General features: G+C 38.7%; 2 protein-coding genes across 2 annotated transcripts; one reads left to right on the top strand and one right to left on the bottom strand.

The window, feature by feature from the left end:
* Nucleotides 1–1,496: 1,496 nt before the first annotated feature.
* lrrc10 (leucine rich repeat containing 10) lies at nt 1,497–2,367 on the bottom strand (the record flags this gene model as incomplete). The annotated part of the gene is made up of 1 exon (XM_079604394.1): nt 1,497–2,367. The coding sequence occupies exon 1, from the start codon at nt 2,322–2,324 to the stop codon at nt 1,497–1,499; it is 828 nt and encodes a 275-aa protein (XP_079460520.1). The 5' UTR covers nt 2,325–2,367.
* Nucleotides 2,368–4,599: 2,232 nt separating this feature from the next.
* On the top strand, nt 4,600–17,086 carry cnot2 (CCR4-NOT transcription complex, subunit 2). Its single transcript, XM_079603953.1, has 15 exons — nt 4,600–4,792; nt 5,852–5,974; nt 7,042–7,114; nt 7,219–7,366; nt 7,448–7,627; nt 10,802–10,878; nt 11,005–11,130; nt 11,317–11,441; nt 11,623–11,743; nt 12,959–13,115; nt 13,214–13,275; nt 13,355–13,404; nt 13,485–13,585; nt 13,692–13,836; nt 16,441–17,086. Exons 2-15 carry the CDS (start codon nt 5,864–5,866, stop codon nt 16,525–16,527), a joined length of 1,563 nt encoding a protein of 520 aa, XP_079460079.1. The 5' UTR covers nt 4,600–4,792; nt 5,852–5,863; the 3' UTR covers nt 16,528–17,086.
* Nucleotides 17,087–17,112: the final 26 nt, after the last annotated feature.

Raw genomic sequence — 17,112 nt, 5'->3', positions numbered from 1 at the left:
TTTGAGCATTGTAACTTTGCAGATGTTGTTTATGCTCAAACAGGAACATTACACACTGACTAATGTTAGAAAAGTGAAATCATAATCAACCACCCCTTTAAATATGCAAATTTTACTCAGGCCTAATCCTGGCTAATTCTGAGTCCTGTTTTGAATATGAGACCTGCCTTTATGTTTAATTTACTAGCCTAAATACATAGGCCTAATACCATTGAGTGACTACATTATTGACAGGTTCAATTTTGTAAATACACATAAAAATATACATAATTTGAAACAATGTCTGATTGCTTTTAATTATTCTGTCATCCTTTGTTGGCTTGTTCACATATTTTTAACCCGTGAATATAACAGTGTTCCTGCTTGACTTCATATTACAGAGCAGGAGCATTATAGAGGATGATTAAAACCTATTAAGAGTCTTACATCAAAATGGAGACCCGAATCTGTTCCAGAAAATCTGCATTATTTATGAACAGGGGCACATTGTTAGAATTGTACAATTTATCATTGACATGGCCAACCTCACTGAACAGATTCAGAAATCCGGTTATAATTCCTGGCTGAAATCTGAGACTACTTTCTACAGAAAATGTTTAGGTTGCAATTTTGGAAAAACAAAATTGTAGTCCTGAAAAACGTTTCTTTTTCCGAAGAAGAAATGTTGCCAATACTGTAAAACACTGAAATTATGTAGCAATCATAAAAGAAAGAAAGACGTTGGCACACTTCATATCAAGAAAGCTGATACCCTTTAATTTAAATATTTGTGTTACAAATGGCAGAAAAAAATATGTGAAAATTAAATATTTTAAATTCATAAATATAAATACTTTTACTCTAATATCTAATATATGTCCCAATTATTTATTATGAATCTGATTAATATATATTACAATTATTTACATTTAAATAATTTCTATACACCTCTATAAATCTACTATAAAATATATACTAGTGCCGATCTCACAGACCAGATTTAAGCCTAGTCCTGACTAAAATGCATGTTTGAGCTGTTTTAACTGAAAGAAACGTGCACTGGCACACTGTAAAAAAGAAAAGAAAGAGTTGCTGCCTTAGACTAAATTTTAAAGTACAACCAACTTGGATGTTTAAGTCATTGTAACTTAAATTACATTAAACTGATTTAAAAACTAGTTGAATCTTGTATAACTTGTGAAAAAAGTGATAAAACTTATTGTGATGAGTTAAAGCAATGTAAACGCAACTTATTGATCATACTTTTTTTTTTACAGAGCATAAATATCTTATGTCAGTGTCTCAAAATGACAAAAGGCCTAACCCTGACTTAATTTAAGCCTTGTCTGTGAAACCAGGCCTATATCTATTATAAAAACGATAAAAGATTATAGAGATATAATTGTCTCTTTTCACCCTATTCAGCAGTCGTCCTCTGCAGTTTCAAAAACTCATCATTATCTTGATGCTCTTTGTATCATATGGCTGTTTGCTCTACGGTTCCTCACTGATCTTCTTCACTCGATGTCTTCCAGTGATCCCTGGACCTTCACGCTTGCTTGGACAACATTTCCATCACCCTCGTCTTCCTCATCATCAGAGCTGTCGGCCCAGCGCCCGACCCGTCTCACGCCCTCAGCCACCACGGGTGCGTTCACGCAGGGATTGTGGTCGTAGATGACGAGCTTCAAGCCTCTTAAGTAGGCCAGCGACGGAAACTGCTGAATGCGATTGCGGTCCACATCGATCACCTCCAAGTAATGCATCTTCAGCAGGACAGGAGGGAAGTCGTTTAGAGCGTTCCCCGCCAGCCAGATGCTGCGCAGCTCCTCCAGTCGCCCGAGCTCGGAGGGTAAACTACGCAGCTGATTGTAGCCCAAATGAAGGGTCTTGATGTTGGGAAGCTGGCATATTACTCGAGGGAACTTGGTGAAGCAGTTGGTCTCCAGCCACAACGTTTTAAGCTCGGTGAGTTGCCTCAGCTCCTTCGGCAGCCCGTACAGTCGGTTATTACCGAGGTAGAGGATGTTCAGCTGAACGAGGCTGCATACGACCAGAGGAAGCTCATCGAAACGGTTGAAGTCCAAGGCTAGAAGCTGGAGCTTCTGCAGGTTTCGCAGCTCCGACGGCAGGTTGCTCAGGTGGTTGTCGCTTAGATAGAGTTTGACTAGTTCATTGAAAGCAGAAGCTCTGGCTGGAAAGCGCCGTAACTGCCGGCTACTCAGGTCTAGAGTACGATCAAGCGGCATCTCCTTCAAGTCGCCTACTAAGAAGTGTTGACATCTCTCGGAGGGCACGAAGGCCACGGCACCCCGCACAACATTTCCCATCTTCTCGGCCCACATTCATGGTCTCTTGAATCACAATATAAGGGCACACAAGGGTCAAATATAAAGGTTTCTGCAGCAATGCTATCCACTCTTAAAAATAAAGGTTCTTTATTGGCATTGATGGTTACATAAGAAGAACCTTTAATCTATGGAAGAATGTGAAAGGTTCTTAATGGAACCAACAATGCCAATAAAGAACCATTAAGAACCATTATTTTTAAAAGTGATACGAATGACACAATGAAAAGACTAAATAAAAACTTAAATATTCCTTTCTTCTTACCAGGTTGCCGAAATGTAGATCTTCATTTACCATCCAGCTTTTTTTGTCAGAAAGACTGAGAGCGCAAAATGGGCGTCAGTGTGGTGTTTCGTGCTCCTGTGTTCTGCTGACACCTCTGCCCTGCCAGTCGCCGAGAGCACCAGAGATGACATCCAGCATGCTCCTCCCCATTCCGGATAAATGATTTCTTCCAGCTCTGGAAGGTGGAGCTGGCCGGGAGCTGTGATAAGCCTAAAGGTGTCTTGTGATTAAGGAATTTGAGGGTCATCTGAGACCTTCTATTTAGGCGCTTTTATCTCAAGTCAGGACCCTCTGCATAACTGAGACCACTTGAGTGCACCACCCCAAAAAGATAAGACTCACCCAGTTATGGACAACCAGTAGAGGCTGTCAACATCACATGGCATGCCACAGTATTTGGTTGGGAAAGTTTAAGAGTAAGAATGGGAAATAAAAAAGAGGTTTTTTTTCATAATCAAACTGAATATAATGTATAATAAAAAAATATCCTGTTAAATTTACGGTAAAAACGGTAAGCTGCTGTGGTTGCCAGAAATTCACCGTAAAAATACTGTGACAGTTTATCCAGCTTTATAGAATGCCTGTATATTTTACAACTTATAACTGTGTATTTTACTAAGTGATATATTGTTAATATACATACGTTAAATGACAAAAGCTGCCTTTTTATCGTAAGACGTTAACCACCACAATACCACATGATGAACCAAGGTTTGTAATTGGCCTGTTCTTACAATATAAGGCCAAACATACAAAGACAAAACACCATCAGGGTAACATACATGACTCTAAAATAATGCAGTACACATTAACTACATAACATAAAATGTAACACAAAGGAGACTAATGTACCTTACTGATAACAAAAATAGGAAACCAAATTATTTATTTAAATGATCATATGTGATGTGTAAAACAGGGACTTCTGGGAATGTCATTTCAACAGTTGTATTACTGTAAATTGTATGGTAATTCATAGTTCATAGTACTTGCAAAAAAACATAAATTTGACAGTATGTTACAGTAAAATCACATAGGTAAACAATTATTTATATAGGTATACAATTCTTTCAATTAACATGTTTTGCATTCTATATATATATGTGTGTGTGTTTGTATATATATAGAATAGAATAATAGAATAGAATAAGTATAATTTATATATACACACCCACACACATATATGTAATTTTTATTAAAATAATTCAAAATCATAATCATAAATTATGAAACGTAATTTCAATGTAAGAAGTTTTTTTTACAAATAGGATGGACGACAAACAAAAGCTAAAGCCTTCTATTCAATAAATTCACAGAATTTCATTATTTTATTAATGCTTTTGGCTTCATTATGATTTTTTTTTTTACATAACACAGTTTTACATAAAATCATAGATTATGTAGAGTAAAAAAAATAGGATAATAATGCATTTTCACCATATTTTATGCTGCGAAAATTAGATTAGCAGCACTGAAATGGTATTATCTATGCTTATGCTATACATAGCAATTGTATGCCCAGTTCCAGTTTTTGAGTAAAACAAGTTCGTAGGTTAACATTATTTAAAGAAACACCTTTAATGTGATAAAACACCACACTGTGTGGCTGTACTTTGGGAGAATGACTGGTTGACTGTACATAATCCATTATTTACATGCTGCTTTCGAGTGTTTTCGAAAAAGGCCTTTGTTTGTAACTCCCAGTATTAAATCTTGAAAACATCCCATTTCTGTATTACACCTCAAATTATGAATTCTTAATCAATGTTACCTGCACTTGGCTGCAGATGTAAAAAACAAAAACAAAAAAAAACATATTCTGTAAGATTGTAAGATTTTCTGTATTCTAAGCAGGGCTTGTTAAATGGCAGACTACAAAATATTATTATAAAATATCATAAGTGCAAAATATAAACTAAAATCAAATGAAACTGTGCTGGTGTGATGTTTCAGGTATAAAAAGAAAGACTAGAGTGTAATGGTGTCATTCTATTACAACATAATAAAATTCCCCTGTAGAGTCTCTAATATCCAGCAGAATGAGTCCAGCACAATTTTCAGTCTAGTATGAAATAAACTGAAGGTCAAGGGGTCAGAGGGTAAAGGCTATTCCCCCAGCATTCTCGCCTGTAGGATACACAGCCATCTTGGATCTGCGAGGAGAGGGTAAATTAATGCGGTTAGTCAATTTCATTTTCACCCTAAAAAATACATTGCACAACAGGGTTTGCATCGCATATACAGGGCCAAATGAACATTTGCAGCTTTATGCGTTTATCCAAGCAGATAATTAGTTGCTGAATGAATGCAATGACACGTTTGCACGGCTTTACTGGTTTCTGTTTTTGTTCTGGAGGCCAGAGTTAGCCGACTAGCGCTGAGTGCTAACAAAAACAGTCAGCCGAGACAGCGGCCTAAACCATTTCAACAGATAGATACATGCATTATGTATGTCTAGACATCTAGTATAGAACTGAAACGTCATGACTAATATAGATTAAATGGTTCAATGTGTTTTGGTTTTCATTAATCTTTATTTAAGCCGAAAATGTCTAGTTAGCAGCTACATAGCTATCGGCAAAGCTAACTAGCTGACATAAATGAGAACATTTCGCGACATGCCATTGTTTATTTTACTTATTTATCTCTGCAATTATGTTCGTAACACCATAACACGTACGAATCAGTTTTAATTTTTTGAATAATGTTACGGTGTATTGAAATGTGAGTTTGTTAAAGTATCTGGCTAGTAATTGATGTTTCTTTATGGATTTAGCTGGTGTTTTAAGCTGATTTAGTGTTTGTTGTCAGGTGTCAGTTCAGAAAGCGATATTTGTTTTGTTTTCCAACCATACACCAAATATCTGCTGTGTTTTGAATAGATGAATACATTATTTGTTCAGTAACGTACCGAAATAGCAGGACTATGCTCTTATACCATACGATTTTTCGCTATATTACAGTAAAGTTTAATCTTTCACTTTAGGTGTAAATTGTGCTGAAGAAAAATATATATATACTGTACGTTTTCATAATGCTCAGTAAAGCAGCTTATAGCCTTAGGTCTTGTTCTGCAGTGGTAATTCATTATTTATTACAAGTTCTCAGTATTGCCATATAGAGCTGGTTAATGATGTCAACTAGATGTGTGCAAAGATAATCTGATATGATTTTGCTTCAGATAAGGGTGATCAGTAATTAAATATCTTGGTTTTAACCGTCTCCTCTTTTTCCGTAGGTGACAAACGGAATGTTCAGTGCAACGAGAAAGAAGTTTGTTGAGGGGGTCGAAAGTGACTACCCGGATGAGAGCATGTACTATGGCCAGCAGTCAATGTTCCCGCATCGATCGGAGAAAGACGTAAGAACAGTAGTTGGTTAATTCTGATTATGTCCATCTTGTCTAATGTTTTTGTTGACCATAGGTCCGATAAAATTACAACATATTACATTATTATTGGCTTATTTTACATGCACTGCGAACATTTCAACTGAGCTGACCACCATAAAATACGTTAAAATGCTTTAAAATGCTTAAAATATATTTCTTTGCAATAGTCCTTCATAAACGTATATATGGTTCAAAACATTACTGATAAAAATTACATTATAGAAACTAATGTGAATGCCACTATAATGTCATAATTTCCAGACTGTTGAAGTTGGTAGCGTGCCAATAAAGAATCATGGCGGGAACAAATTATGACTACAATTTAGCTGTTTTGTATTTCCCATCATTCTGAATGGCAACATAACAGAGATAAAGTACACAGATAAAGCATCCAATACACATCTAATGTGCGTCATAATTTGTTTTTATGTTGCATTAGTGCTAAAAAGCGTCTTTCATTTGTCAGAAAGGGAACTAGAGAGAAATGTAAATTAGAAATATACACTACCATTGAATATATATATATATATATATATATATATAGTAAAGAAGTCAATAGTTGTATTCAGCAAGGATGCAATAATCAAAAGTGACTGTAGAGACATGTGATGTTACAAAATATTTCCATTTAATATAAATGCTGTTCTTTTGAACTTTCTAGTCATCAAGGAATCTTGGAAAAATGTTTCACAGTGTCTACGAAAATATAAGCACAACTATTTTCAACATTGATAGTAATAATAAATGTTTCTTGAGCAGCAAATCATCATATTAGAATTATTTCTGAAGGATCATGTGACACTGAAGACTGGAGTATTGATGCTGAAAATCACAAGAATAAATTACAATTAAAAAATAATAACAATAATATATTACCTATCAAATAAATGCACCCTCGCTGAGCATAAGAGACTTCTTTCAAAAATCGTACCTTCTATAACTTATAGATGTGTGTATATGAAAAAGGTTTCAAATGTGTGTGTTTGATAATGTCAGATCTTGTTTACATGGTATAAAAAAAAAAACTTGGTTTACAGATGCTGCCATCTCCCTCGCCGTCATTGTCAGGTCAATTGTCACAACTTGGTGCGAGTTTGTATGGTCCGCAAAGTGAGTACAAGTCTTCGATCTGGCTTATTACTGATAAGTTGTTGTGCTTCTCATAAAAGCTTCTCATTTTGAGCACCATTTGATCAGTGGTTCTTAATTTGTAGGTGCACTAGGTTTCTCAACAAGAGGTATGAGCAACAACAATCCTCAACTGAACCGGAGTTTAACACAAGGCACTCAGTTACCGAGCCATAGCACCCCAACCACAGGCGTCCCAACAATGTCCCTCCACACACCACCGTCGCCGAACAGGTACGCCATCTCCTCCGTGTGATTTATGTTGTGTGGGATGACGTGATCTGCTAAATCCCTGCCTTGCTGATGTTTCCGCAGGGGCATCCTTCCCATGAACACCAGGAACATGATGAGCTCGCAGGTAGGGCAAGGCATGGGTATGAGCGGCAGGACCAACAGCATGGGCAGCTCTGGCCTGGGCAGCCCTAACCGCAGCTCTCCCAGCATTATCTGCATGCCCAAACAGCAGCCAGCACGCCAGCCATTCACCATCAACAGGTAAGACTGGCCACACGCGAGTGAGCAAACACAACTTGATTTGTTAAGGCTTTTTTAGGCTGAGTTTAACATGTTAGTTAGTACAGTTTACTATTTATAAAAAATACATGTACAGAAATACCAGTGCCAAAACAGTGGTCAGATTGTGTTCAATGAAATGGGAATAAAACTAACTATAAATTGACTTCTGAAGACACTTTTTGTAACGTCGAATGCTTTCTTTTTCCACAGTAATAGAATGTCTTTCATTTATCTTTATCGTTTATGCCACGGCTCAACAGTAAGGATTGAGGGTTAGGCTAGCAGTCAGAAAAATACATTTCAAGTGTCCCTATTATGCTTTTTTTGAGAGGCTGCACACTGCAGGGCCATGGTCGAGTGTGAAGTCCAGCTCTCCCCCTCTCTGAATGTAGCTATTAACAGACTAGCTCACGTCACATGGAAAGGTAGTCACATGACACGTAACATGTCAAAAAATAATCATAATTTGGTTGGGTTGAGTCATTGAGCATTTAATTATAGAATATCGAATAGGCTGTGCGATTATTGTCTAAAAAAATCTCCATGTTTTCGGTGCTGATGATGCAGTGGTTCATGTAAAGCCTGGAACACACCAAGCTGACAGTGTTTGTGCGTCGGCCGACTAAGTTTTCTCAGTGTGTTCCGCATCGTCGGCTGAAATTGGTCCTCGTCGGCCATTTGACATGTTGAATCGGCGTCGGTGAAAGAGGGAACTCTGATTGGCTGTTCAGCTTACTGAACGAGTCAGTGCACGATAATAATAGCAAAACAGCAAGCAAAGAAGTCAAAACGGTACAGATAGAAGGCTGTTCTAATGTTACGTTATCTTACTGAATATTTCAATATCAACATCAGCAGAGTGAAATAAAGAAAGTGTGTAGCAGGATTGATTTTCAAAACGGTAAGCACGCATTGCTTTGTTTTTGCATGACGAATATAGACTAATATATCTGCAGAAATAGACATTGTCACATTTACACGCAGGCGCAGAACGCGCATTCTAGCTAACAGTCGGCTCTAGTACTCTCGGTGTGTTCAAGTGCAGCTTTTTACCCCGACGCGAGGCGACAACACAGTCGGCTTTCATCAGCGCTAGTTCGTATACTTATAATAATATAATAATAATTTATAATAATACTAATAGTAATTTGAAGATGTAATAGCATTGGATCTGGACGGGAAGGATAACTCTGGGAGTTGGAAGGGGTGTGTCGCGATTCTGCCTTCTCACACCGTGACACAGGTTCGTGGATCTGAGTATCGCAATTTCGGTTTTATATCACGTATCATTACAGCCCTAAAACATAGGCCTGTTGAAAAAATTGCAAGAATTTTTAAAAATAATATCATACTTTTTTTTTTTTTTTTTTTTTTAAGGAATATGACTGTCTCAAATAACCAAATCATAGTCAATAATGTTAGGCATTGCTTATGAGCTGACGCTGAAGAGTGATTGAACACCGGTAAACTGAACCGCGTTGCTAGCGGGTTAATAAACACAACCAAACACATTCTATATGAGATTAATCAGGTACATACAACATGAAAGTAATATTACGACTTACTTCTGCACAAATGGATGCGAACTTGTCTGAATGTGTAACTCCGTTGTGGATGCGCTCTTCCCGTAACAACTCTGAAACACGGACAAAAGTGTTTTCATTATGCATATGGCAGATTGGTGCTGCTCATCTTGCACTGAACTGTATTTTCATGATCAAAGTGATTCCAGCCATCACTGCACACTTTCAAATCCATATTTCGCCAGTCTGGCACTAACACAGTCTAACACTAACCAATCAGACATCAGGGACTGCCCAAAATGCGATGTGTTGTTGACATGACGAGAAGACGCTGTTTTCTGCTCTGTGAATGCAAATTCACTTTGCATGCACTTGGGAAAGGAAGGGTTTGGAGAGACTGAATTATTGATCGAACGGTTTCAAACAAAAAGAGGTGATGCTGCAATGTTTATGAGAAAATTAAAGTGTTTTTTGACCTTTGATGCATGTAAATATATTGTAGGAGACCTCGAAACAACATAAGAAGCCTTTAAAATAGCATAATAGGAACACTTTAAAATGTATTACTTATTACACATTGCTTTTTGTCAGTGTTTTTATCTGCATTAATAGCTGAAAATTGTACCGTTAGTAAAATGACACCGTAAACTCAGACCGCAATAAATAAACACTTCTACTGGAAAATAATGGGATACATTACTGATTGGTTATATTTATTTGTTACAAGTGTGTTGAATATTCAACCCAGTCTATCACAAGTCATTCTGTGTCAGCAACTTTAAAAAGTTGACAAGTAGAATTTGCCACCAAAAGACAAATGTTTTAAAAAAAAAGTAAGATACCAACCTGAATCTTTTGAACGGTAGTGTAAGAAGTCTCTTATGCTCACCCAGGCTGCATTTATTTGATCAAAAATATAGTAAAAACAGCAATATTGTGAAATCTTATTAGAATGAAAAATGACTGATAATAAAACAGACATTACTCCAGTATTCGGTCTCATATGATCCTTCAAAATCATTCTAATATGCTGATATTCTGCTCAAGAAACATTTATTTTTATTATCAATGTTGAAAACAATTGTGCTGCTTAATATTTTTGTGAAAACTGATTTTTTTTTTCAGGATTCTTTGATTAAATTGAAAAGAACAGCATTTTTTTAATTGAAACCGTTTGTAATACTATAAACGTCTTTACTGTCACTTTTGATCAATTTAATGTGGATTTGCTGAATAGAAGTAGTGTGACCCAATAGCACACTTCCGTCAACTGGATCGAAACTCTCTTACACTGTCCCTGGATCAGCATGCCATCCTTATTGTTGAGCCATGTTAAAGGACTTTTCCCATTATAACAGGCCTACTTTTTTTGCAAGGCTTGTTTTCTCTGCACATTTATGGTTAATTGGCACACACACCATCTTGTTAGAATCTCCTTTCTTAAATACACACTTTGTTCCTTTGTTTATTGCTAAAATTAAAGCTGATTTTATGTTAAGTGGATTCTCATAATCTTAAATACATATTATGTATTTTAATTAACTTTCACCTTAGGCCAAGATAAGGCCAATCAAGACTGATTAAGACTGACCTTAACAAAAGGGTCAAATCCTCATGTGTGTCATTGTAGTATGTCAGGATTTGGAATGGGCCGGAGCCAGGGGTTTGGAATGAACTCCTTATCCAATAACATCTTCAACGGGACAGGTGAGTGCTTCATTGATCGTGCTTGGTGATGACACACCACGACAGGAAACGTGACGCTTAAATTATGTTCTAGAAAAAGAAGCATTCCATTCTCATTTTATTCTTTTTCTATCACCTGTGTGGCAGACGGGAGTGAAAACGTGACAGGAATAGATCTCTCAGAATTCCCAGCACTTGCAGACAGAAGTCGGAGGGAGGGAAACGGCAACCCAACACCGTTGCATAATCCGCTGGCTGGAAGGGCACCCTATGGTACGAGTTCATTTTACACAGTCGCATCACTTAGCAGCCGGAAACCCAAACCCTCTTCGTTTTTATGACTAAGCATGCTTCTCCTTGAATGGATGATTTGTTGTGAATGCATGACAAGTTCAGTGGTTTTATTTGTATTTTCTCACAATTACCCTCAAACCTTTGTTAAAATGTTTCTCTGTGTAGTTGGAATGGTCACAAAGCCATCGAACGAACAGTCGCAGGACTTCTCGATTCACAACGAAGACTTCCCAGCCCTACCCGGGCCCAACTACAAGGACCCCACATTGAGCACGGATGAAAGCAAATCAGTCAGTATTGCCTGAATTTGATCTTTCATAAGCTTCATAGAGATGTAAATAAATAACATGTGTCATTGTTTTGCAGGATGGGTAAGGATACTTAGCTATTCAAATTTGAAGTGATGCTGTCCAGTGCTGCGACGATTGTATGACCTTTAACTCATTGTTCTGGCCTATGCTGTCTCCACAGAACTTGAACTCCTCAGGCAAAGGCAGCTCAAGTGCAGATGGACCCAAGTTTCCCGGCGACAAGACATCATCAGCACAGAATAACAACCAGCAAAAGAAAGGGATCCAGGTGTTGCCTGACGGTGAGGCTCCCTAGCAACATTCACGGATGTATTTCAAACAACTTCCAGCTTTGAAAACATAACTGTTGAATAAAACAAGTAATGTGCTTTTTAATCAATTATTTGAAAGTATCAAGAATCTGCTCAGGCAGGTTTCAATGCACCAGTCAGGGTTTCCATTTCAAGTTTTATATTTAAAAAATATAATAATAATACTTTCAACCCCATGAAAAGTCATTGAAAACAATATCTTAGTGTTAGTTCACCCAAAAATGTCTTTCATTAATGACTCAACCTCATGCTGTTCCAAACCCGTAAGACATTCGTTCATCTTCGGAACACAAATGAAGATATTTTTGATGAAATCCGAGAGCTTTCTGACTCCCATAGACTGCAACGTTATTACCACTTTCAAGGCCCAGAAAGGTAGTAAAGACATCATGTCAGTCTCCGGCGCTGTTTACGTGAGCACCACGACGCATACGTGTGGTGATGACGCAGGAGCCGTCCGCATCAGAGACTGATACGGAAGAGAATAATGGAACGACATGAGGATGAGTAGTTAATGACAGAATAAAAAAAAAATTGGGTGAGCTATCCCTTTAAATCATTGCTAAATATTGGAAATATTTAATCTTCCAATATTCAATATTGGATCCCCGTCAGTTCATTCACAGTCACGTTTCGGGGGGGTGGAGTTGGAGTGTCCCCCTCAGTCCGCTTGCCATCAGGCACCACCGAAGACATTTTTGAACCATGAAAAACCCGTGAACATGCAAGGTTTCAGCCTGACATGTGTGTACATGTATATATGTGAAGACCTCTGATGCAAAAGCCTCTAAAAGCCACCTCTGTCAAAAATGAGATAATAATATTGAATGAATACTCTCCGTTCATCAAATACTTTCACTTGAAACTCACTAAATCCCAGCCTCAACCCATTCAGAAATGCGGGTACTTGGGTAGAAACCTATACAAAGGAGCCTGATAAAAATGTTAATATTAAAGAAAAACTTTAGACGGACTTAGAGGCTTTTGCATCTGAAGTCTTTTTGTATATACATACACACACCTAGAGTGATTTTTTTTCTTCTTCTTCTTTTTCTGCACCTGCTAAATGCAAACACCTCATCTGCTAATTGCAGGAAATAAACAAATTAATTGGTCAAAAGATGTGGGAACCTTGTCCATTGGAAACACTCAATCAAACTTGACATCCGTTCTCGTCTTTTATAGGCAAGGTAACAAACATTCCCTCAGGAATGGTGACGGATCAGTTTGGAATGATTGGACTCCTGACATTCATCCGGGCAGCTGAGACGGACCCTGGGATGGTTCACCTGGCTTTAGGAAGCGACCTAACAACGCTAGGACTCAACCTCAACTCTCCAGAGTACGATGCTTTAGTTTTTTGCCAAATAGTGATTTCCTGTCAATGTGCTCTTTTCGTCCCCACGTTAATTTCTTCATTTCTGTTTTAACACCTTGTAGGAATTTGTATCCTAAGTTTGCATCTCCCTGGGCTTCAGCTCCATGTCGACCACAAGACATTGGTAAGAGTTAATTTGACAACTGGTAAAGATGACCAACTCATTTGGGCTCTTCAGTAATGAATGCAACTTTTTTTTTTAGACTTCCATGTTCCTTCAGAGTACTTAACCAACATTCACATAAGGGACAAGGTGAGGTGATAAACACTTCAATAAAACAGCATTGAAATTGTAATGCGCACCCAGCTGACCTCATAATGTGCTCTACACAGCTGGCTGCAATAAAACTGGGGCGATATGGTGAAGACCTGCTGTTCTACCTCTACTACATGAACGGAGGAGACCTCTTACAACTCCTCGCTGCCGTCGAGCTGTACGTCCTGCTGATTAAGTCATTCTTTGCCCCACCATTTTTTTTTTTGGTAACCAACCACAGGTGGACGTCGAAAGGTTAAATGGAACGCTTTGTTGTATTGCAGTTTCAACCGGGACTGGCGGTACCATAAAGAGGAAAGGGTTTGGATTACAAGAGCACCTGGCATGGAGCCCACGCTAAAGACCAACACCTACGAGAGAGGAACATACTACTTCTTTGATTGTCATAACTGGAGGAAAGTCGCTAAGGTAAAGATACTGAAATCGGTGTCCTGAAATCTTTTTGTCTTCAGCTACAGAATAAAATATCCAGAAAGTGTAGATGATGATATTGAATAACCATAATTAGAAAAAAAGAGTTAGCCCAAAAATGAAGATTCTGTCATTAATTACTCACCCTCATGTCGTTTCAAACCCAGAAGATTTTCATTCATCTTCGGAACAAAAATAAAGATCTTTTTGATGAAATATGAATTGAGTGGTTTAGTCCAAATTTCCTGAAGCGACTTGATCACTTTATATGATGAACAGATTTAATTGATCAGTGAAAATAAACAGCTCAACCGAATCTGCTTGAACCATTCTTAACACAAGTGAAGCGTAAGCGTAACGAGAATTAATCTCATTGGTTCTTGCGGAAGCTCAAACGTGAAGCGTAACACGAGAATAAATCTCATTGGTTCTTGCGGAAGCTCAAACGTGAAGCGTAACACGAGAATAAATCTCATTGGTTCTTGCGGAAGCTCAAACGTGAAGCGTAACACAAGAATGAATCTCATTGGTTCTTGCGGAAGCTCAAACGTGAAGCGTAACACGAGAATGAACCTCATTGGTTCTTGCGGAAGCTCAAACGTGAAGCGTAACACAAGAATGAATCTCATTGGTTCTTGCGGAATTTCAAACGTGAAGCGTAACACGAGAATGAACCTCACTGGTTCTTGTGGGTGCTCAAACGTGAAGCGTAACACGAGAATTAACCTCATTGGTTCTTGCAGGAGCTCAAACGTGAAGCGTAACGCAAGAATGAATCTCATTGGTTCTTGCGGAAGCTCAAACGTGAAGCGTAACACGAGAATGAACCTCATTGGTTCTTGCGGAAGCTGAAACGTGAAGCGTAACACGAGAATGAACCTCATTGGTTCTTGCGGAAGCTCAAACGTGAAGCGTAACACGAGAATGAACCTCATTGGTTCTTGCGGAAGCTCAAACGTGAAGCGTAACACGAGAATGAACCTCATTGGTTCTTGCGGGAGCTCAAACGTGAAGCGTAACACAAGAATGAACCTCATTGGTTCTTGCGGGAGCTCAAACGTGAAGCGTAACACAAGAATGAACCTCATTGGTTCTTGCGGAAGCTCAAACGTGAAGCGTAACACGAGAATAAACCTCATTGGTTCTTGCGGAAGCTCAAACGTGAAGCGTAACACGAGAATAAACCTCATTGGTTCTTGCGGAAGCTCAAACGTGAAGCGTAACACGAGAATAAACCTCATTGGTTCTTGCGGAAGCTCAAACGTGAAGCGTAACACGAGAATAAACCTCATTGGTTCTTGCGGAAGCTCAAACGTGAAGCCTAACACGAGAATAAATCTCATTGGTTCTTGCGGAAGCTCAAACGTGAAGCGTAACACGAGAATGAACCTCATTGGTTCTTGCGGAAGCTCAAACGTGCTGCGTAACACGAGAATGAACCTCATTGGTTCTTGCGGAAGCTCAAACGTGCTGCGTAACACGAGAATGAACCTCATTGGTTCTTGCGTAAGCTCAAACGTGAAGCGTAACACGAGAATAAACCTCATTGGTTCTTGCGGAAGCTCAAACGTGAAGCGTAACACGAGAATGAACCTCATTGGTTCTTGCGGAAGCTCAAACGTGCTGCGTAACACGAGAATGAACCTCATTGGTTCTTGCGGAAGCTCAAACGTGCTGCGTAACACGAGAATAAATCTCATTGGTTCTTGCGGAAGCTCAAACATGATGCGTAACACGAGAATTAACCTCATTGGTTCTTGCGGAAGCTCAAACGTGAAGCGTAACACGAGAATGAACCTCATTGGTTCTTGCGGAAGCTCAAACGTGAAGCGTAACACGAGACTGAACCTCATTGGTTCTTGCGGAAGCTCAAACGTGAAGCGTAACACGAGAATGAACCTCATTGGTTCTTGCGGGAGCTCAAACGTGAAGCGTAACACGAGAATGAACCTCATTGGTTCTTGCGGAAGCTCAAACGTGAAGCGTAACACGAGAATGAACCTCATTGGTTGCGAGTTGATGATGGTTTATATGTGAATAAAAGCCTTAATTCAATCTGTATCATATAAAGCGATCATGTCTCTTCAGAAAATTTGGACTAAACCGCTCATTTCATATTAATTAGTTTTACAATCTCTTTATGAACGCTTTGAAGCTTCAAAGTGGTAGTTGCGTAGCTGTCTATGAAGGGACAGAAAGCTCTCAGATTTCTTTAAAAAGATCTTCATTTGAGTTGCGAAGATGAACGAAAGGCTTGAGGGTGAGTAATTAATGATAGAATTATATTTGTTTTAAATGCATTCAAATGAATTGTAATAAATGATATTGTTTAATTTGATCAGAAGTACTTTTTATGGGATTGTTCATTTTCACACGTACATGGCAAAAATGTTTGAATCGATCTGCTTTAGTGTGAACATTGATTAAATATTACTGATTATTTACAAAAAAAATAGTTGAAAACTGAAAACGTGCACCTTGAAGTACTCATTTGACCAGTAGTGCAGTTATCTGTCGATGCTGGTAATGACGAATTGTGTGAAGTGCATGTCATAAATATGTGTCTCGACGTCAGCTCTGTGCTTTCCTCTCGTCTCTCAGGAGTTTCACCTGGAATACGACAAGCTAGAAGAGCGGCCTCACGTGCCAACCACCTTCAATTACAATCCGGCCCAGCAGGCCTTCTGAAGCTGCGTCCATCAGCACCCGTGAGCTCTAGGAGCGATCGGCCAGAGACAGCCAGCCGACCTGCCCGACCACAAAAAACCTGGTTTTATTCCTCAACTGTCTGGACAAGAACTGCGGGAGGGGGAGGGGAGGGTGGCAGGGGTCTCCACCTTGAGAACTGGGGGGGAGGGACCCTGCCCTACAAATTATGTGCTGCCCGAACACAAAAAAACACTTCTATATATTTTCATTCTGTTTTTAAATTCCCCCTCTTACGTTTTTTTTCTTCTCCCTCCATTTCATTTCGAGCAGGGTCAATGTTTTGTTTACTCCTCTGATGGAAAGCCCCTTTTGGTGTTTGCCTGGAGTCTTTGAAGTTGCAGTACAGCACACAAACACATCCATTGGTATTAAAGAGAGAAAAAAAAAATACGCAGCTCGCGCTTTGTTTTCCGAAGCGCGCTGCGCTAACAAACAGGACAGACACAAAGACAAATCCAATACATGTGAATACACAAGGGCAAAAGAAAATGCAATGTTCATTGTTGCACTATTTAGTAATAAAAGAACACAAAAATTGTTTTCTGCTTTTTTTTTAATGTGGGA

The sequence above is a fragment of the Phoxinus phoxinus genome (genome assembly GCF_949152265.1).
Source record: "Phoxinus phoxinus genome assembly, chromosome: 25".
NCBI lineage: Eukaryota > Metazoa > Chordata > Actinopteri > Cypriniformes > Leuciscidae > Phoxinus > Phoxinus phoxinus.
This window is presented reverse-complemented; position numbering and strand designations above follow the sequence as displayed.

Bases quoted from the DNA above. Each gene is read 5' to 3' on its own strand.
- cnot2 (XM_079603953.1), top strand. From the start codon at position 5,864: ATGTTCAGTGCAACGAGAAAGAAGTTTGTTGAGGGGGTCGAAAGTGAC. The intron at 10,879-11,004 runs GTGAGTGCTTCA...CCTGTGTGGCAG, and splicing joins TAACATCTTCAACGGGACAG to ACGGGAGTGAAAACGTGACA. The intron at 13,586-13,691 runs GTACGTCCTGCT...GTTGTATTGCAG, and splicing joins CTCCTCGCTGCCGTCGAGCT to TTTCAACCGGGACTGGCGGT.